The 22,026-nt window shown below is 45.1% G+C and overlaps 1 protein-coding gene across 1 annotated transcript in view; it reads right to left on the bottom strand.

The window, feature by feature from the left end:
• The window catches only part of nfkbiz (nuclear factor of kappa light polypeptide gene enhancer in B-cells inhibitor, zeta), a 32,382-nt gene extending 13,730 nt beyond the window's left edge, over positions 1-18,652 (bottom strand). Inside the window, exons 1-3 of the mRNA XM_072450336.1 lie at positions 18,461-18,652; positions 9,040-9,308; positions 8,587-8,692 (exon numbers count right to left, since the gene is read on the bottom strand). Coding sequence (XP_072306437.1) covers positions 8,587-8,692; positions 9,040-9,308; positions 18,461-18,652 — 567 coding nt within the window. The remainder of the gene's footprint in view (positions 1-8,586; positions 8,693-9,039; positions 9,309-18,460) is intronic.
• Between the last annotated feature and the right edge of the window lie 3,374 nt (positions 18,653-22,026).

Here is a 22,026-nt window from a genome sequence, read left to right as displayed (position 1 = left end):
GAACTAAATCAAAACTGAAACACTATAACCTTGAGAAAAAGTTAACAATGCTATTTTTTAAATTCAATTTTATATTTTTGTTCTTATAAGTTTATGTGTTTTGTTCTACCATTTTGAAGAACTAGTAAATAAGTAATGTGGCAGGGTTAAGCGAGTCACATGACAGAAACTTTAAAGCTGTTGTTGTTGTTGTTGTTGTTGTTGTTTTATGGCGGTTGGCATCCAAGTGTTGCATTACCGCCAGACTTTATTCCTCAGACTTTGTCGTAGTTGTTGTTGTTGTTGTTGTTTTATGGCGGTTGGCATCCAAGTGTTGCATTACCGCCAGACTTTATTCCTTAGACTTTGTCGTAGTCCTAAAAGTTCTTCTTCCAGTGCCTTGACTTCCAGTGCTTTGTTGTTGTTGTTGTTGTTGTTATTGTTTTATGGCGGTTGACATCCGAGTGTTGCATTACCGCCAGACTTTATTCCTTAGACTTTGTCGTAGTCCTAAAAGTTCTTCTTCCAGTGCCTTGACTTCCAGTGCTTTGTCTCCAGTGCTTTGTCCTCAGACTCTGTCGTAGTCCGTAAAAGTACTCCTTCCATTGCTTTGGTGTTACAAAGCCCATGAGGTCATGATATGTCTTTGTGACTAGAATAGTTGTTGTTGTTTCAGAGACCAACCGGCTTTATTCCAGGGAGACTCTTCTTCATCTTCCTCTCCTTCTTTGACGTTCGGTGCTTCCACCGTACAGCTTTATTCTTTAGGCTTCATTCTATAGGCTTTAATATGTCCACTGATGTCGCCGCTTGGTAGCCGTGCGTCTACGAGACTGGGCGAGGACAGGAGACCACCCCCACCCCCATCCCGCCACTCTGACGACTCTGACTCCCCACAAGCAGACCCCCATCACTCCGACCCCCATCCAGCGCCTTTAGCCTGTTTTCTATATCTGCCCAATCAAGCTCCTTTGTTCCAAGGAATCTCCCTGCAGCTTTAGCAATGATCCTGATCCTTTCAGTTCTGCTTTGAGTCTGAGCAGCACAGTTTACAACATCCACCATAAAGAGTACAAAATCCTCTCTATCCACAACCAGGGTATTCTCATTAATTCTGGAACCTGCACACTTGGGACCTCCACTCTTGAAACCTTCACACTTCTTGGGAGCCACGCTGGCCTTTCTCATTTCGCCCTGGCTGGGAGCAGCGCTGGCTCCTCTCTCTGTATTTACTCTAAACTCGTTACTTGAAACTTTCTTGACTGCATCTGCATCGGATATACCTTGAGAGACCTTTATTTTCTGCACCTCAGCAGCTCTTTTGCTAAACCTGCATCCCCCGTAGGCAGAGCTATGTTCTTCCCCACAGTTACAGCACTTCAGTTTTGCTCCCACGTCACACTTCCCATACTCATGATCTCCTGCACATTTACCACACCTTTGCCTCCCTCTACAGACCGCTGCAATATGCCCAAAGCGCTGGCACTTAAAGCAACGCAGGGGCGGCGGAACATATGGCCTGACGCTATAGCACATGTACCCAATGAACACCTTACTAGGCAGGCACCTCCCTTCAAGTGTTACCATTACCGACAAGCTGTCACATCTTACCCCAAACCGGGTCACCTTCAAACGCCTAGCGTCCACCACCGTAACTCCCGTCAAATTCTCCTTAACTTCATCCACAGACGTCGCCGTAGGGACACCTACGATAACTCCTCTGACCGTGTTTCTTTCAGCATTAGACACAAGAATGTCCTTTCCACCCAGACGTTTAGTTCCAATCGCCTTCCGTTGCTGAGCCGCGTCCTTGCACACGACCAGCAGCGAGCCATCTCTAAGGACACTCGCACTCTTGATCACTCCCACAGCTACAATTAGGCTCTTTGACAATGCCACTGAATTCCACTCCTTAAAGGATGCACTATCCTGTGCAAGCTTTATGATCACCTTACAGTCTCTGCTCTCACCCCGGATATCAATAGCTTCAGCCTCATCCTGCTGCTCATTCCCAGAACCCTCGGACGAGCTAAGGGACTTTTTACGTTTCTGGGCACGTGCAGGCAGAAAAGGCTGCTCCTCCACGCCGTCCAGAACGTCTTCCATCCCCGATCCACTCTCCTCCGCCATCTCCCGTCTCTCCAGACCGGGTGTTGAGCAAGGTCTCCTCACAGTTTTGTACAATAATGGCGGTTGGCATCCAAGTGTTGCATCTGTTGTTGTCCTCAGACTCTGTCGTAGTCCGTAAAAGTACTCCTTCCATTGCTTTGGTGTTACAAAGCCCATGAGGTCATGATATGTCTTTGTGACTAGAATAGTTGTTGTTGTTTCAGAGACCAACCGTTCATTGGGTACATGTGCTATAGCGTCAGGCCATATGTTCCGCCGCCCCTGCGTTGCTTTAAGTGCCAGCGCTTTGGGCATATTGCAGCGGTCTGTAGAGGGAGGCAAAGGTGTGGTAAATGTGCAGGAGATCATGAGTATGGGAAGTGTGACGTGGGTGCAAAACTGAAGTGCTGTAACTGTGGGGAAGAACATAGCTCTGCCTACGGGGGATGCAGGTTTAGCAAAAGAGCTGCTGAGGTGCATAAAATAAAGGTCTCTCAAGGTATATCCTATGCAGATGCAGTCAAGAAAGTTTCAAGTAACGAGTTTAGAGTAAATACAGAGAGAGGAGCCAGCGCTGCTCCCAGCCAGGGCGAAATGAGAAAGGCCAGCGTGGCTCCCAAGAAGTGTGAAGGTTTCAAGAGTGGAGGTCCCAAGTGTGCAGGTTCCAGAATTAATGAGAATACCCTGGTTGTGGATAGAGAGGATTTTGTACTCTTTATGGTGGATGTTGTAAACTGTGCTGCTCAGACTCAAAGCAGAACTGAAAGGATCAGGATCATTGCTAAAGCTGCAGGGAGATTCCTTGGAACAAAGGAGCTTGATTGGGCAGATATAGAAAACAGGCTAAAGGCGCTAAATGGGAGTCGGAGTGATGGGGGTCTGCTTGTGGGGAGTCAGAGTGATCAGAGTGACGAGATGGGGGTGGGGGTGGTCTCCTGTCCTCGCCCAGTCTCGTAGACGCACGGCTACCAAGCGGCGACATCAGTGGACATATTAAAGCCTATAGAATGAAGCCTGAAGAATAAAGCTGTACGGTGGAAGCACCGAACGTCAAAGAAGGAGAGGAAGATAAAGAAGAGTCTCCCTGGAATAAAGCCGGTTGGTCTCTGAAACAACAACAACTATTCTAGTCACAAAGACATATCATGACCTCATGGGCTTTGTAACACCAAAGCAATGGAAGGAGTACTTTTACGGACTACGACAGAGTCTGAGGACTACGACAAAGTCTGAGGAATAAAGTCTGGCGGTAATGCAACACTTGGATGCCAACCGCCATAAAACAACAACAACAACAACAACAACAACAACAACAACAACCGGCTTTATTCCAGGGAGACTCTTCTTCATCTTCCTCTCCTTCTTTGACGTTCGGTGCTTCCACCGTATAGCTTTATTCTTCAGGCTTCATTCTATAGGCTTTAATATGTCCACTGATGTCGCCGCTTGGTAGCCGTGCGTCTACGAGACTGGGCGAGGACAGGAGACCACCCCCACCCCCATCCCGCCACTCCGATCACTCTGACTCCCCACAAGCAGACCCCCACCACTCCGACTCCCATTTAGCGCCCCTAGCCCGCCCTCTATATCTGCCCAATCAAGCTCCCCCGTTCCAAGGAATCTCCCCGCAGCTCCAGCAATGATCCTGATCCCCTCAGCTCTGCTCTGAGTCTGAGCAGCACAGTTCACAACATCCACCACAAAGAGCACAAAATCCTCTCTATCCACAACCAGGGCACTCTCACCAATTCTGGAACCTGCACACCTGGGACCTCCACCCTTGAAACCCTCACACCTCCCGGGAGCCACGCCGGCCCTTCTCATCTCGCCCTGGCTGGGAGCAGCGCCGGCTCCCCTCTCTGCATTCACTCTAAACTCGCTACTTGAAACCTTCCCGACTGCATCTGCATAGGATATACCCCGAGAGACCTCCATTTTCTGCACCTCAGCAGCTCCTCCGCCAAACCTGCATCCCCCGTAGGCAGAGCCATGCTCCTCCCCACAGCCACAGCACTTCAGCCTTGCTCCCACGTCACACCTCCCACACTCATGATCTCCTGCACATCCACCACACCCCTGCCTCCCTCCACAGACCGCCGCAACATGCCCAAAGCGCTGGCACCCAAAGCAACGCAGGGGCGGCGGAACACATGGCCCGACGCCATAGCACATGTACCCAATGAACACCTCACTAGGCAGGCACCTCCCTTCAAGTGCCACCACCACCGACAAGCTGTCACATCCCACCCCAAACCGGGTCACCTTCAAACGCCCAGCGTCCACCACCGTAACTCCCGTCAAATTCTCCTTAACTTCATCCACAGACGTCGCCGCAGGGACACCTACGATAACTCCTCTGACCGTGTTTCCCTCAGCATCAGACACAAGAATGTCCTTTCCACCCAGACGTTCAGTTCCAATCGCCCTCCGTTGCTGAGCCGCGTCCCCGCACACGACCAGCAGCGAGCCATCTCCAAGGACACCCGCACTCCCGATCACCCCCACAGCCACAGCCAGGCTCCCCGACAACGCCACCGAATTCCACTCCCCAAAGGACGCACCATCCCGTGCAAGCTCCACGATCACCCCACAGTCTCTGCTCTCACCCCGGACATCAACAGCTTCAGCCTCATGCCGCTGCCCATTCCCAGAACCCCCGGACGAGCCAAGGGACCCCCCACGCTTCCGGGCACGCGCAGGCAGAAAAGGCTGCTCCTCCACGCCGTCCAGAACGCCCTCCATCCCCGATCCACTCTCCTCCGCCATCTCCCGTCTCTCCAGACCGGGTGTTGAGCAAGGTCTCCTCATAGTTTCAGAGGTGAACCAAGCTTTAAAGTCTCTGTCACGTGACCTTGCCTTTTCCTCTTCCTGAGCAGACCTGAGCACATGGTGGTTTCTGGTGAGCCCAACATTTTTATCTTTTGTAAGGTTTTAACTTTTTGTGAAAATACTTATTTGTATTCTGTATTATACAATTTAAAGGGTCTTAATAGTATAGTGTTTTTAAGTGCTTTGATTTTATTATGAATGTAATAAAAATAATACCAACTGCACTGTACTTAGAGACTCAGTGCTGGTTGCCTTTTCTGTTTTGGAAATGGATTTGTTTGCTTTAATCTTGTTTGTTTTAATCCTCCCTCTCCTCAGCTTTAGGGTGACGCCTCACCATTATGATTCAGTCTGTCTGTATCTGGAAGTCCCGGAGGATCTTGGCTCGGTCAATCTCCCCCACCTTTGGAGGTGTTTCCCACTTTTTCCTTGGGTTTTCCAGCCTGTAATCTGCACAGATGTTTCTGTACACTATGCCAGCCACCTGGTAATGGCGCTCCATGAATGCTGTCCCTGCCAGCATCTTGCACTCTGCAGTTATGTGCGGAATTGTCTCAGGGCGCCCTTTGTACAGCCTACACCTTGGGTCTTGTCTGGTGTGGTAGATCTGGGACTCTATTAATTTGGTGATGCCTTTCTGAGCAGTCCTCATGTATTTGTGTGTGTGTGTGTGTGTGTGTGTGTGTATAAAAGCATGATCTCCTGTATGCACTGCATTGAACTGTTGAACATATGTACCTTGTATCTTGAAATGTAAAAAGTAGGTTTTCAGTCATTAGTTGTCAGATGGCGTTGACAACTTAAGACATGTTCTGTAGTCAGACCATGTTTGTATTAAGTCAGAAATGTAAACCATGCAACATGCAGGTAAATCCTTCTTTGGACATGTACCAAGAAGGATAGCTAGGGCTGGAGGAATAAATGTGGACAAGCTTGCTTTACTGCCTTTGTTCTCATCCCAAGTAAATTTTAATCTACCTACCTGTGTCTGTGTAATTGTCTACTTCAAAAACAACCATTACTTCACCCACTATCAGAGGAGAAGATAACTTTAAAACACTTGGGGATAAGAGAAGAACTTTAGAATACCTGAAGAAGACAAATTTTGAAGACTTGAAGGGCAACACTTGGAGAAGAACATAAAAGCACTTAGAACACTTGGAATGTCCCAAAACATGTCTAAATTGTAACCAGGCAGGGCAGTATCCGGTGATAGGTAGGGTAGTATCCGATGATAACTTCTTTCTTAGGGTGGGGCTAATCCAGGTCATAGCAGGATAAAAGTGTAGCTTCTCAGACCAGCGCATTCAGATTGAAAATTGTGATCGACCACGGGAAAAACCGTCACAAGTCGGCCCGGACCAAACAGAGATAAAGCGAAAATACGATTTTTTTTTCAAATGTGTGATTTTCGATTTTTTGCAGAATGTGCTAGTTGAAGTTATGAATGAGCCCCTGTGTGCTTAAGCTGTTAAAAATGGGTAGTTTTCAGGTCTTTTTCCAGGCTCCTGGGGGGCGTCACCTTTTTCTAGCCAGCGAATGTAGATCTTTTTCCACCAATCAGCTGCGAACCACATGGCTACAGCTGCGTGCTCTCCTCTCAGAGAGATTATTCATTCCTCCAGACTATCTTCAGAGCTTACATTCCCTGGACTACATTTAAACGGAACTGAGGTACTTTTACTCTAAAGTATTGCTTTAACGCTGTGTTTTAAGGTGGTTTCGTGATGTCACTTTAGCCTTGTCATTTTGCCTCGGGTACCGGAGCAGAGACAGAGCAATGCTAAGCTAACATGCTGCTTCAGTGCACTCTACGTTATAAATACAGGCTTGGATTTAATGTGACCACTTTCTGAATAATTAACATCACGTAGTCTCTTGAAACTAGCTGTTTTGGGACGGTGTAATGTCTGTATCTTCATGTTTTTTTTTTACTGTAGCCCGCGTTAGCCGGTTTAGCTCGTTCCAAACTTCTTTGTTTCACTTTTCAGAAGAGGCGCTCACAGCTGGAGTTTATCAAAAACTATGCAGAAGTCCATTGCATTACAGCTTCGACTTTGCACAGCAGGTACTATTTATTACACATCATTTACTTAACTTCACTTTATTAAATGTACAATAAAGTGCAAATGCAGAATAGCAATTATAGACACGCAATAATGTCACATTCATGTGCATATAACTGATGTAAATAGAGTGTTTATTTTACCATTATTATTAGTATTATTTTGTCTTGCGCTAGCTGTTTTTATTTTATTTTATCTTTATTTTCCCCTTCATTCCTTATTGAGAAATGAGAGGTTCTGTCTATAGGAGATTTTGTTTATAAGAGTTCTTCTATTGAGTATTTTTTTAAACTTCCTATAAGTTATCTGTCCTTTTCCTCTGTATCAACCTGCGTTGCAACAATGAAATTTCTCCATGTGTGGACAATAAAGGAATATCTTATCTTATCAAATGTCACATCTCTTAATCGAATTCCTTCGCTCTCTCCCTCTGTCTTCTACAGATACACTTCCTCTGCAGCCGGTCTGCACGGAGAGACGCGCTGACCCAGCGTGCACGTAGCGACGCGCGCGGGGTCAGCGCGCCTCTGCGCGCAGGGTCAGCACGGAGCGGCGTGCAGCTTCCAAAGATCAAGAGTTATCAGCACTTCAGGTATTTATACTGAAACTCTCACATTGTGTTAAAAATAAAATTAGTTAATGAATGTTTTATGTGAAATAGTTTGCCATTTCTTAAATGTCCTGTTATTTGATTACAGCTTTGATGCCAAGAGACCAGGTGTGGTGCTTGCAAAAAGTCACTGTGAAGCAGAACCTATGGAATTTCAGCGACTACGCAATTCAGCTGTTCTGCCTCCGGTTGACAATTTCCATGGTCTGGTCCCACCTGGACTGAACATTGACAGGCAGACCTATCTGCATGAAAAAATCAGGCCTTTCTGTACTGACGAGGCAAAAGACATCACATGCCCAGCGCCGAGAGTCACAGCACAGAAGAGTGCTTCCTATTGCACTCCATAACTTTATACCTTTATATTTCATTATGTACATATCATGCCGTTTAGTGCTCAGTGTTCAATGTTTTGCTGTTTGTGTTGCACTGAATCACCTGTGAATTCTGTTTATCGACAAATGGCAATAAACCCTATTCCAATTCTGATTCTGATTCTTGCATTATAAAAGGCCCTGAATAGCATCAAAGTATTTCCATTTCAATATAGTAACTTCTAATTCTGATTCAAGTCCAGTTCACATCAAAAACAACACTCCTCTTGAGTCTTTAGTGACTGTAGGGGGAAGGTGCTGTCAGTGTGACAGGGGGGAGGTCTTATCTCAATGAGATGCAAATGAGCCCCCCTGTGACTCGGCTCACTCAGGTGAGAATCTTTAGAGGCAGTTTTTTCAGTGAAAGGTTTTGAGAGTTGTATACATTCAAATGACCACAACTTGCTCAAATATTATCAGATGTGCATGAGTGAGACATCATTGTATAGCTTTGAATTCATACTTTCAGAATCTGTGAATAACTCAAAATGTCTCCGGGTAGACTTGTGACTGGTTTATCCACGGTCAGTCACAATTACTTATGGATTAAAGTTTTTTTTTAAAAACCTTTTAAACAGTTTTTTACTTGGATAATCTGGGTTAGATGCAGGCCCCTCACCTGACCATTCCGCTCTTGAGAGTCCAGAGTGCCACTTACAGACATGTTTGCAGCAAGAACATAAGCCAAGGCCCGTTTACCCTGGGCTACTGCGATGTGGAGGAGGCTAGAGGACACAAAAACATTATTATATTACTGCTTGTTTAAAAGGGATTTACATTGCATTATTTGTTTCTTCTGACGCGCCTTGGGGCTGAAAAACTGCGGCTGCCAATCTGCGCCAATGTTTGTGTGTGTGTGTGTGTGTGTGTGAGCGAGAAAGAAACTGTATGACATAAAACAGGTTTCTTTTAGTTTAAAATTGTAATTTTTTCCATTGAGAAAAGAAGGGGGAGAAATCATACGTCTACACCTTTAAATTGATAAGTAAGAATAAAATGCTAAAAAAAATAAAACAAATTACAGAAAATCATAAAAAATAATTGTACTATGAAATGTTGCTTCTATCCTTACGTGTCGCCATCCGAGTCTCGCATATTGTGCATCTCTGGAGGCACGCCCTTCAATTTGCTGAACTGCTGTTGAACCTGCCAGTGGAACAGTGTTGCGACCGGAACTTCAGGGCTGGACCCGACCAGGCAAGCCGGCTCAGGGAGGTCTACGCGAGAAGCAAAGGGGGCAGACAGCGGTTGGGGAGGGCTCAGATCCTTATGACGCTCAGGTCCCATCTGAACTTCATGGCCTGGGTTGTCTTCAGACAGGAAGCTCCAATATGAATTTTCCTGTGACAAACGATAGACAGCATAAAATATTTGCAATCAAAGGCATTCCAAATTTCAGACTGGAGACAAACATGAAGAGGAAGATAATGTGATTTCAACAAAGGGATGGATTGTGTTCACGTGACATCACAACAATATAGAATCCCTATAGTGGACGTCCGGTATGACGTCAGATTAGACGCATGTTTGCTTCGCTGCTGCGGAAATGTATCTTAAAAAATATAATTTTACCCACAAAATCTTAAGAAACAAGGAGCAAGAGATGAGCAAGGAGATGATACTAAGACTTATCTTGAGGAAAATACTGGACCTTTCTCCGAAATTTCAGGAGATAAAGGAGGATACAGTATACATTTCTTTCTGGACACCCTCGATTTGCCCGTTTTGACAGAAGAGCAAAATAAAAAAAATAGGAGCTGAAATTTTAAATACGCCTCAATTATGTCCAAAAGAATGGAACAAATACTCAAAAATGTAATTCACAATGACAGGATTTAACAATCGACAAACCCAAGACAATAAGACAATTTTTACACAAAATAAACCACAAAAAACACCAAAAACAAACAGAAACATCAAAACAAAGCTGTAATAATAAGTCTGGACGCCGAGAAAGCTTTTGATTCTGTTCGCTGACCATGTTCATTTAAAGTGCTGAGCAAATTTCTTATAGATGATTTAATATAAAGAAATATGGGGGCTCTTAGACAGTCCTACATCAAGAATGAAATTATTGTCTTGACAGACCCACTGAGTCTGGAAAGAGGGGTGAGGCAGAGCGGTGCTTGGTCCCCCCTTGTACCTGCCCAATATATAAGACAATCCATGGTGATCCAATTCAAGGGTTGGAACGCAGTTGTTTCATCGTTTTTGACCAGACCAGAAATTTCCATACCAAACATGAGGCATTCCCTTCATAATATTGGTCCGATTTCTGGATACAACCTGAATATACAAAAACTGAAATTCTCTCTTACCCCTTTTGACCATTAGAAAGACCTTCCATTGAAATGGTAAACAGAATCCTTCAAATATTTAGGTGTGGTTCTTCATAAAGATTTGTCAACAATATTGAGGGAAAAACTAGACCCCTTTTTTCCTCTATAAAGAAAGACCTTGAAAAATGTAATCTTATTCCATATTTAAGTCTAAAAGGATTGAAACTATAGAAATTAGTGTTTTGCCCAGATTTTTCTATTCCAGACTCCATATCATGCAAAATCAACTTTTGTGCTTGGTATCTTGGTGTATAAGTGTTTTTTGTATTGATTCCTACAGTCTTTAGCTAGAGAACAGTCACTATCCTTCCCTTCGGATGAGCAGACAGACGGGGCCTACTCACCAGGATGAGTCAGCCTGGTGAGTGCCGCAGCACGCTTCCTTGTTTCAGCCCATCCTCCAGGAAGCACTCTACACCAGTAACCCGACAAGCCCTGTATCCAATTCAAACCCTACGACTATCAAAAGAAAAAGGAGGTTGGGGGGTTTACCTCGTTTAAATATGACTTTATTTCAGCTCAAATCAGAGCATTTCTCAACTGGTGTGACCCAAAATGTGAAGCTCAAAGGAAAAATATTGAACGCAATGTGGTGTCGGTGGTCCCTGTACAGGACTGTCTGGCAGAAGACAAACGGCTGAATCATTTGGAGGAAGTTGAAAATCTCTGGGTAAAATGTATATTTTTCTATCAAACTAACAGCAGCAAAATATATTTTTTTTCTGCTTGAATTCTCTCACCAGGCTGAAATTGTGAGGGGTGAAACTGGCAAACTAGTAAACAAGGCAGTGTTAGTTTCAGTTATAAATCCTCCCTGTGGTCAGGACCAATAAGAGCTTAGGAAAGTAAAAATGCTAGCTTCACAAACCATTTTCTTCAGATTGAAAATGACTAGAGGTGCGCAAGCTCTATCAAACTACCATCGTTTTATCAACGCGTATGTCGTACTGCAGCAAGTGAAATTTCCCGATCGTAAACGACAAGACATATTCACAGATGGACAGAATACTTCATACAGTATGAATCAGATGTCATATTATGTATATGTAACATAATGATATTATATTGTTCAAGTTTTTGAGTTTATTTGAGAGCGAGTTTTCAAGTGATGACTGTTAAGTTATGTTTTTAAAAAAAAAAAAAAATTTATGTGATGCCAGAATTTTTTGTTTTTTAGTCTATTGAGGAGGGGAGGGGGTCCAGAGAGAGACAATTTTTTTTGGGTCTTTTTCAGCTTCAACCTATATGTGGTCTACAAGCGGCATCCATTGGACATTCACTGTAACTGCTAGGCGTGGTATGACGACCCTTGTCACATCTCTGTCAATCTAATCAAACAAACAAACACAAGTGAACGAGGTGGCGGGCGAGGGTCCTCAGAGGCTCCGAGGCGGCAGGCGAGCGTCCCAGAGGCTCCGAAGCTATATGTAACTATGTCTAACTGTATTTTTGTAGGTTGTGTATGTCTAAGCTAAAATATGAGAGTACTCCTATGCTATACGCAACTTTGTATGCTAATGAGTACAAATAACAGCTAAGCTAAAACATTGAATTTGCAGGTTTATGTATGATGTGATGGTCCTGTTGGATTTGTTTTTTTGATTCATGTTTGTCTGTAAATGTGCATGCTCTAACTACTAACACTAACCTTGCACAAGCACTGGGCGGAGGGTTTAATCCAGCCACAAAGGGGCGCTGTGTGTCCCCACTTCTAAACAACTCCCCAAACTCCGGATGTAGTTGCTTAGAGCCTAGAGCGCCCTCTTGTGAAATGTGGTTGCCAGTGTGAAAATTACGAATAATATCACATATAAGTCGCCCGGAGTAGAAAAGCCCCCTTCAGACCGCGGCGTCAAAAGCGTCCAGTTTACATTCAAAGTCTATGTAAACGCGCGTCGAACGCCTCCTGCGTTTTCCGTAGCGCGATTCCAGCGTCCGCCGCCAACATGTACAGCTTTGTCCAACTTTCTGCGGCAGATGCGCCGCAGCAACCAATCAGAGATGACGCTCCAGTGACGTGCTACGCACTACCCGGAAAAATACCCAAAACAAACCCGCAAGATAAAAAAAATCCTTAAGACGCAGCTCTTGGAGCAAATAATGATAGCTCTGAAGTATCTGCGGGTCCCAGACAAGCCCCGGAGCCCATGGTGGCTGCCCACGAGTCCGAAGGTTCACTGGTCCGAAGGTTCACTAGTCCGAAAATTGAGAAATTTTAAGGTTCACTAGTCCGCCGTGTGGTTGGGCGCTCCCTTAGAGATAGGGTGAGGAGCTCGGCCACACGGGGGGAGCTCGGAGTAGAGCCGCTGCTCCTCCACGTCGAGAGGAGCCAGCTGAGGTGGCTCGGGCATCTGTTCACGCTGGAGAGACTATGTCTCTCGGCTGGCCTGGGAACGCCTCGGGATCCCCCCGGAGGAGTTAGAGGAAGTGTCTGGGGAGGAGGAAGTCTGGGAGTCCCTGCTCAGACTGCTGCCCCCGCGACCTGGCCCCGGATAAAGCGGCAGAAGATGGATGGATGGATGGATGGATAGTCCGAAGGTTCACGGGGCCGAAATTTCCCCGAAATTTTAAGGTTCACAAGTCCGAATGTTCACTGGTCTAGTGTTGATGCACTTTTTATGATTAAACTCACGTATTTTCCATAACCGACTTGTTTCTGTGCATAGCCTGAGCTCTTTATCGTATTATTAATGAATTAATTAACTCCGGGATTAAACTGTTTTCCAGTAGCCGCGGCGCGGTCAAATAGCCCAGCAGTTTCAGGAGCCGCGGCACGAAATAGCATAGCAGTTTCGGCCGCCGCGCCGCGGCAAAATAGACACTTCGGTCTTCAAAAGCTGAATTTCTATACTTATAATCAAATGAGGGCATAAAGCGGAGGATTCGAGATGTTCCCTTGTTATTTTTATACACAGTAAAACTTGCGGTGCCACCTGTAAGCAGCTGGTACACTAAACATTGTGACGAGCCCCAGTGCGTGTCTTCGTGCTTCGTGGGCATTTTACAGACTGACTACATCCTGATGCCGTCTATGCACCTTCACTTTAGCCCTATGAGAAACTTTCGGACTAGCAAACCTTCGGACTAGTGAACCTTCGGACTAGCGAACCTTCGGACTAGTGAACCTTCGGACCAGTGAACCTTCGGACTAGCGAACCTTCGGACCAGTGAACCTTCGGACTAGCAAACCTTCGGACTAGTGAACCTTTAAACCCTTCGGACTTGTGAACCTTCGGACTAGCAAACCTTCGGACTCGTGGGGGGTAACTGAGCCCATCACCTCCGCTTTTGGACTTTGTAAAGTTAATAAACCAGATCCTTGGTCCACCATTAAACTCCATTTACACCACGAGAAAAGCAACACAGCACAACTCCTCCACTGCACATGTGCGCAGGACGACTTGGACGCACGTCTGCTGTTGAGTGTATTTTACGGACGTGAGACTGGGGCCTCGAGAACACGCGTCCGGGGCAACTGTCTTCAAATGTACAGGTGTCCAACTTCTGCGTCGGGTGCGAATTTGACGCCGCGGTGTGTACATAACTTAAGTCGCATCCTGGCCAAAACGTAAAAAGGTGTGATTTATAATCAAGAAAATATGGCACATGTTTTAATTTTTAGTAGCTATGTGATAGTTGTGGAACTCTACAAGTGTCACTGGAACTTACATATTCATCTGCAAGAGCCATAATTTAATTGATTAAGAAAGGTCATTTTTCGTTTAAGTATAAATAAAGTATTAAGTTAATGTAATCACATTCTAAAATCTTAGTATAAATTCATTATTTTCTAATTATTTATAAAGTCTAATCCTTAAGTTATGTGAAATTTATATTTAACCCATGCGTCGGTATGGAGCGGAAGAGGGCGGGCCAAAGGGTCAAATATAATGGGTAAAATGGGGACAGAGGGTGACCGACAGTCTTGGCTGTCGCCACACACACCGCCACGTACATCGCAACATTTTTGATTGTTCCAAAAATAAAAGAAATTAAACGCACTACGGACTACGTGAGTTTTTCTTTAGAAGAATTTTGTGTGAGTCAAAAGGAAGACACCCAAAGGATGGCTATTTCGCTGTTTTTCAGCTAATATTGACTAGAAGCCAATACAAATTCAAAGACAACATCCGGCAACCCTGGAATCTGGAATTATGAATGAATCAGAGACGCCGCTGAATGCGTACGGGAAGCTCGCGCGCCGTGTGAGTAATCAAAGCAATTGTGTGCTTTGGACATTTGAACAATCTTGCGCTCAGTGTTGTGCCTGAACGCGTTCATTGAACGAAAGTTCATGAACGCGTTCATAATTTTGGTGAACGTGAACTGAACAAACGGTATTACTGCTGAAGAACGATAATGTGAACGCGTTCATTCTGGTGTCTGTGAACGGCAAATTCGTTCTTTTTATTTTCGTTCAATAAAGTGTCAGATTTATAGAGACTTCAATGTGAATGTAAATCCTGAGTAAAGGATTCAAAATTGGATATGAAGATGAAATCTTCATATTTTCAGCATTAAACTAATCAAATAATTGCTGCCTGTGGTTGTATTTGGGCTGTGGAAATAATTTAGAACAATTATTGCATAATATTGAAAAAAATAACTGAACTAGTTAATTTTTTGGAGCTGTGAACTTAGTTCAATTTTTTTAATTATGAACTATAAACTAAACCAGTTCATTTTAAAATGTGTGAACTATGAACTGAACTAGTTCATGTAGAAAGTGAACTTTCCCAACACTGCTTGCGCTTACTTCTCAAATGCGTGCTTTGTAAAGGAAATAGATAATATAGTTGGAACAAGTTGGAACGATCACTAAAGATCTGGAGAATGAATGAAACAAAGGAACATGGAAATGAGGAGGAAATGGCTCAAAACAATAACGGTGAAGCCTTGGATGAAAATTAAATTGAAAATAACCTCAAAAGGCTCAGTGCCAGTCGGAGAGGAAGGCTTGGTGCATGCACAAGATGAATTCATAAAATCATTTCTAATCCTCTCAATATGTACTATGTCACAAATAATTTAACATTTTAAAGTGGCGTTAAGAGAGTTCAAAGCATGTCACGAAGCAGTGCAAAGACTATTACCTCCAGAAATGCAAGAAAATGAAACAATTGATGGTATGACCCTAAAATGGAAACATTCAATGCAAATATGATGGAAGTCCAACTTGTTTCAATAGAGCCAAAGGACAGTGCATCAAATGTGTCAAAAGGGTTTTCACTCAAAGTCCTGATAATGCAATGTCACACAAAGCACTGAGTGAGAATGAAAGCAAACATGATCAAAATGTTCTAAGTGTCAAAGATAGGGATGCGTACCGCTCCGCAGGACCGGATCCGGACTTGTAAAAACGTTTCGGTTCAGGTAAAAAAAAAACGAAACCCCGGTGATTCGGTTCTGGACTCATTAAAATTCTACCACTCACATTCTATATCCTTTACGTTCTAGAATCTAAACCATCTTAAACCTTCCATAGATCGCGAAATTCGCGCTAGAAAAGACGTAAACACTGACATCGCTGTCAATGGCGCGCAAAGGGAGAACATCAGCGACGCACGCGTCTTCCCGGCGGCAGAAGTTGAAGCCGGCGCAATGAGTTTAAAGACACGAGAGACCAAACATTGAGGCAGCTGTAAGATCACTGACTTTATTTGAAGCGTTTTAAGCCGCCGCGTGCGTCGCCGCTTGTGCCGCTCCGTGTGTTAGTTTAAGACGCTTGTTAAAGGAGCGGGTTGTGCTTTGGTTTGGGTGTACATATTGTAACTTCTCGCTCAGGTCAGTAATGCTGGTTTAGTGCTCACAAGTTGTCACTTCATTTCTTGAACAGAGTTGGTTACTGTTGGCCGTAACCATGGTGATCATCAAAAACTACCCCGTCTCCTGAGCCCGCTCTTAGCTCCGCCCCAGAGACCACACGCACTAGAGACTAGGGTCGCTACAATATGAATGAAATAACTGTATTATGTTGTGGTGTGATGTAGTATTTATTTAGGTGGGTTAATGTGCAATATACATATTTATACATCTAAGTAAATACTAAGTCAAAGTAATATTGTTTAATTGCTGGATTCATTAATTGGAGCTTATATTTTGTAATAGTATTTGTATTCTACAGTTGTTAAATATGGTCTTGTGTTTAATGCTGTTAATACGATGTATTGTGTGTAGTGTAAAATATTTTCATATTCTACTTTTGATACTGCTAAGTTGATTGATTTATAGTGGTTCGAGTTGACTTTTATGCTATTTTTTGAAGGTTTTTACATGACTTTGATGCCAATGGATCTGCAAAATTAAAGAGTGGAAATGTATCTAAAGGCATTAAACTTCAAGTGTGGGGGCCAGCCCAGTCAAACCAGTAATACACTTGACAAACATAGTATCAGCTGAAACAGTTGCCCCAATACCAATACTCAACTTGCTCTTGTTCGGAAGTTGTTCCTCTAGTAAAACACATGAATGTGTGTTAGCTAGCTAGTAGCTTGTGATTTGTAAGTTGTAACTTCTGTTAATAAACATTGAATAAACCAGACAAGTTGAGTTTATTTCAATCTGCAGTTAAGCCTTGTGTTTGATAGTCGTCGTTGTTCATGTGTCTTCAACTTAATTTAACCAAGTAGCTTGTGTTATGCTGTTATAACATTATGCAAAAATGGCATGAGTTCAGCCGGACTCATTAGGTCCGGACCTGAAACCTCTGGATTCGAATCCGGACTTGAACCTGAACCGTGGGTTTAGGTATGCATCCCTAGTCAAAGAACACAATGTGTCGATGGGCATTTCAGAGAGCTCATCTGTTAATTATCCTGACATCGGTACAAAACCCAAAACCCCTCTTCAACACGTTATAAATCAACTACCAGATGAAGGGACATCTAGAAATCCCCACTCTAACCCCACTCCACCTGTATATGTGGGAGCCACATCTGGAAGAGAAAGTGACTCGAGTACGGGCTCTGAATCATTAATTCCAAAGAGCTGCTCTTCGTTATTCAAAAACAAAATGACATCACCAATCTCTCACATGTCACAGCAGCAATCCCTTACATTTTCAAACATTTATGAGAGCATTTAAGTATGGCATTGAGAATAAAACAAATAATGATGACAATATACGTGGCCAAGTAAGAGAACTTGTAAGCAGCTGTTTTAATAAGGATATAACTCTTGGATATGAACAAGCACAAAAACTCTTGAAAACAAATTTTGGAAATGAAATCAAAATAGCAAAAGCATACTTGGGTAAGGCTCTCAACTGGAACAATATCAAACCAGATGATGGAAATGCACTGCGTGAATATGCATTTTATCTGAGAGGATGTTTTAACACAATGAAACAGTTGAAGGTAATTCAAGAATTAAATCTACCATCAAATCTAAAGTTGATTCTGTCAAAACTGCCACTGTGCCACAAATGAGTCACACCTGTGACCCTGGATGGCACCCCACCCCGGAAGTAATATATTTCCCCGACATCCATTGCACCATTCTCATTTTCTCTAGAAACCACAAGGATTCGGAGTGACAGAGTGCCTACCAAAGGCCAAACCCACAGCCGGAGGCGTTGAGGATTCGGATGCCGTATCTGACCCCTCAACTGAGACAGTTGAGGGGCCACGGAAGAGGCCACGGAGGGTTGCAACACAGACTGTACAGCAACATAAACCACAAACACAGGGCTATCAGCAATAGCCTGTGACATTCTGTAGGGTCGGCCAAATCAGTGGAAGAGGAGGCAATGCGTATATAAGGCCTTGAGGCCAGTGCATCCTGCCTTAAAGCGCCCTCACATGCGCCAGCAGGTCAGCAGGCGAGCTGTATCCCAGATGACTTGCGCACGGGATGGAGCACAAATCAGCCGGTCGTCCAGATATGGTAGGACTTTCAGTCCGTTGGCCTGCAAAGGCGCAATGGCTGCTTTCACGCATCGTGTGAACACTCTTGGGGAAAGGGAGAGTCCGAATGGAAGCACCCGGAATTGCCAATGACTGCCTAGATATGAAAACCTGGGAAACTGCCAATGTTGAGGTGCAATGGGCACATGGAAGTAGGCATCTTTGAGATCTACGGACGTGAACCACTCCCCGTCTGTGAGTGAATGAAAAACTTCCCCTGTGGGGAGCATGTGATGTGAAATGGCCACACCTTCAGGAAATGGTTGAGTCCTCTGATATCTAAAATGGGACGAAAACCGCCCGTCTTTTTGGGCACAAGGAAATGCGTGGAATAGTAGCCTCCGGGTTGCAACAGAGGATCTACTGCCTTGATGGCTCCCTTGGCCAGGAGGACAGATAGCTCATGGGCCAATGCTTGGGCTTTTGCCGGGTCACTGATCATGGTAAACTTGACCCTGCCTGACATGTGTGGCCGGCGTAGAAATTGCATACGATACCCATTAGTCAACGTGGCAACTACCCATGGGTCAGACACATGAGCAGTCTAGTAGCTGAGCCGCTGACGGGAAAAATAATCTGCCTGAATGTTTCAATTTCATGCCGGCCAGCACCTGGAGGTTTTAGCTCATGTCCCGGTTGGCGTGGGGTGACGCGAAAGCTCCTGTCGGGACCATCTGGGCATAGCGCACCCCACCAGACCGACTCCGTGAAGGTGGCCGAAAACTGCAGCAGTCTGGCGCCTCACGGGCCGAGGGGAGGGCCCAGCTCTGTTGAGGCCAGAAAGTTGCTGCCTGGTCTATCGAGCGAGAGCAGTCCGCTCCAATGCTTCCACGGCAGCAGAGCCAAACAGCTGTCCCGGCTGCACGGGCGCACTGCGGAGGGTCCTACTGCACGCCTCGTTGAGGGGAGACCAAAATCTGCCGACGGACTTGAACAAGGAAAGACATAACTCTGCCAAGTTCCCTCGTCATAAGCGCAAAAGCCTGTAGCGCTGTGTCACATATTAGCAGCAGGATCAGCGGCATCACCCCCTTGAAGGGAGGAAGAGAGAGCAAGCATCACGTGATGTGAGCCAGGTAATTGCCTAAGCAACCAGCAGAATTATACGCCTTGGTTACCAAGTCGTCAGTCACCCGACATTGGGACAGAGGACATCTAACTTCCTCAGGGTAAACAATAAGACAGAGGACATCTAACTTCCTCAGGGTAAACAATAAGAGACGCAATAGCAGGTTCAACAGAAGGCATGCCATCCAGACCGGCTGCCGATGGATTATGCATATCGGCCAAAACATACAGCAGGCATACATCTCTCTAAGACACTCCGTGGACGAAGGCATGACAAAAGGCGTAGGAGCACGTCCTCGCCTGATAAAAGCACTGGCAGAGCCAGGCTGCTCAAGCAGCGGAATCTCCACCTGAAGAAACAGGACATCCTGCATGGAGCTATCGATGAGCCGCTAGGAAAACTTCGACCAGAGTCAAATGAACCATCCCCAGGACCATGCAAGTATGGTGCCCCCTCCTCGACTCTAAAATGAGAAGCTGATGCTGCCATGGAGAGAACATCCTCTTCTAGAGCAAGAGCAGGCATCGATCGAGAAGAAAATCCATCCTCAGAAGCAGGGGAATCCATGCGATGAGCATGCAAAATGGACTTCATAGCTTCTAATTCTGCAGATAACTGTTCCATTCTGGATGTAAGGCGTCGATCTAACTTGGCCTTCTTTTTAGCAGGACCGCCAGTGCCTGGGGGCTCAGAAAGGCACTTTGAGCCTCTGGGAGGGGGCGCTCAGCCCGAGGGCGGGAGGTCATCGTCATCTGTCCAGCTCTGCCATCCTTGACACTCTAACCACCTGTGGCATATAACTGCAGTTCATGCAGTTATAAAGCGCCTCCTTCAGGTGGTCAGGGCCAAGGCACGCCGGACAAAGGTCATAACAGTGATCAACATGAAGTGCCGACCCACAGTTCAAGCAAGAATGAGAGCCAGCCATGATCTGGCACCGAATTCAGCCTGTACAAAGGGCAGAACCAGGACCAGGTGCGCGGACGCTGCCGTCACCAATTAGGGCCAAGCAGTAATGGAACGCCCGTTAATTACAGGCAGTATCAAGCCGGTACAGAAGCCTAAACTGGGAGCGGGGGCGTGAACGCTGCCGTCAGCAATTAGGGCCACACAATAATGGAAACACCGGTAAATAACAGGCAGTATCAAGCCGGTACAGAAGCCAAAACCGGGAGCGGGGCGCAAACGCTGCCGTCACTAATTAGAGCAAACAAACTAAGGTAGGGGCGCAAACACGCGGCCCTAAAACCCCAGAGAGAAAAACAAAAACTAAACGTTGTGTACCGCTAACAGCAACGTTTAAAGAGGCTAAAAACTAGGGATGTCCCGATCAGGTTTTTTTCACCATCCCCCCTCTCCACCACGCACTTTTATTATATAAATAATTGTGCAAAATTTGAATTAAATAAAAATAGCAGTTCAACTTAAAATACCCAGCAGGCATGTAAACAAGTAAGCAAAGTGCGTATTAAATGAAAGTGCAACTGTGTTATAAAGTAAGGCCAGTATTGTGCTTTTCAGAACTGCACTCTTAATACTCTTCTGGCTTATAATAAAATGTATGTTTGTCTTCCATTTAATCTGTCAGAATGTCGAGTCAAGAGTAAGCCAGGGGCAAGTGTTCTGACCCTCGCGATAGCCACGGCGCAAAACAAAACTAAAGTTTACTACCGTAAAGTGTGGGCTTTACGGCAGTAAAATGTCGCAATCCAGTCATGCGTTATACGGAGGTGAGAGACTATTGATAAGCATGAAATGTGTTGCGCTGCTCAAACTAATAAGAATAAAATTTATATCCGATCAGTGATTGGGGGGCGACGTCCGATTTCGATCGAGTCTGAAACCACGTGATCGGGCCTGCTTTCCAATCACGTGATCGGATCGGGACATCCCTACTTAAAACACAACCAAATAACCGCTAACACCGTTAACAATAGCACAGCCTGTCAAAGACGGCAAAACGTACCTGAACTGATGAGAGCGGGTGTGCGAACGCCGCATTCACCAACCAGGAAAAACGCAAAAACAAAACTACTAACACCGCTAGCAATAGCACAGCTGTGATCAGATAAAGTAACGTGACTGTGGGAGAGGGTGCGCGCACACCTGCCTTCACCAACAATCCACTGCAAACGTCAACACATTTAGCCGAGTCGTATCCGAAATACCTTGAAATCTCCAACCTACAAGGTAGTAGGACCTCAAGCAACTGAAAAGTCAAGTTCTTTGCTATGCAATACAAACCGCAGGCAAGAATAAAACCTAAAAGCACAGACACATGATGTAAAAGTACAGCTGCTTAAAATCAATGGAATCTGCTTTGGTTGCTTAAAGGTGGTATGGACGTTTTTTTTTCAGCAAATTTTTTATCATATTTCCTCGTGGCGTGGATAAATCATTTGTCCTGCCAGGTATCAATCATAAAACGCACCTACCGCTCACCTGCAGCCGCGTCAGGCTCGTCCCCACGTTTCCGCGTGCCTAAGCGCATGGATCTATCATAATATAGTTCCCTCAGTGTACGGGGCAAAATGAAGACGGAGAAAGACAGTTCGAGCTGACGCAGAAGTGGACAGAAATCTACGGGAGACGAGCGATGCGATGCGCTCCGTTGCGCTAATAAACAAACGCACGTGTGTGTCGTATCAGTCCGCACGGGGGAGTGCGCATGCACACTTCCGCCTGCGTTCTCAAATCGCCTAAAAATCTTCCATACCGCCTTTAAACAAGGGGCATGTGAGTAAATT

Source organism: Eucyclogobius newberryi, unplaced genomic scaffold (assembly GCF_026437365.1).
Source record: "Eucyclogobius newberryi isolate DKJ021-1_F unplaced genomic scaffold, fEucNew1.0.hap1 SCAF_1, whole genome shotgun sequence".
NCBI classification, from domain to species: Eukaryota; Metazoa; Chordata; class Actinopteri; order Gobiiformes; family Gobiidae; genus Eucyclogobius; species Eucyclogobius newberryi.
The sequence above is the reverse complement of the archived record's forward strand: the minus strand, read 5'-3'. Positions and strand labels throughout refer to the sequence as shown.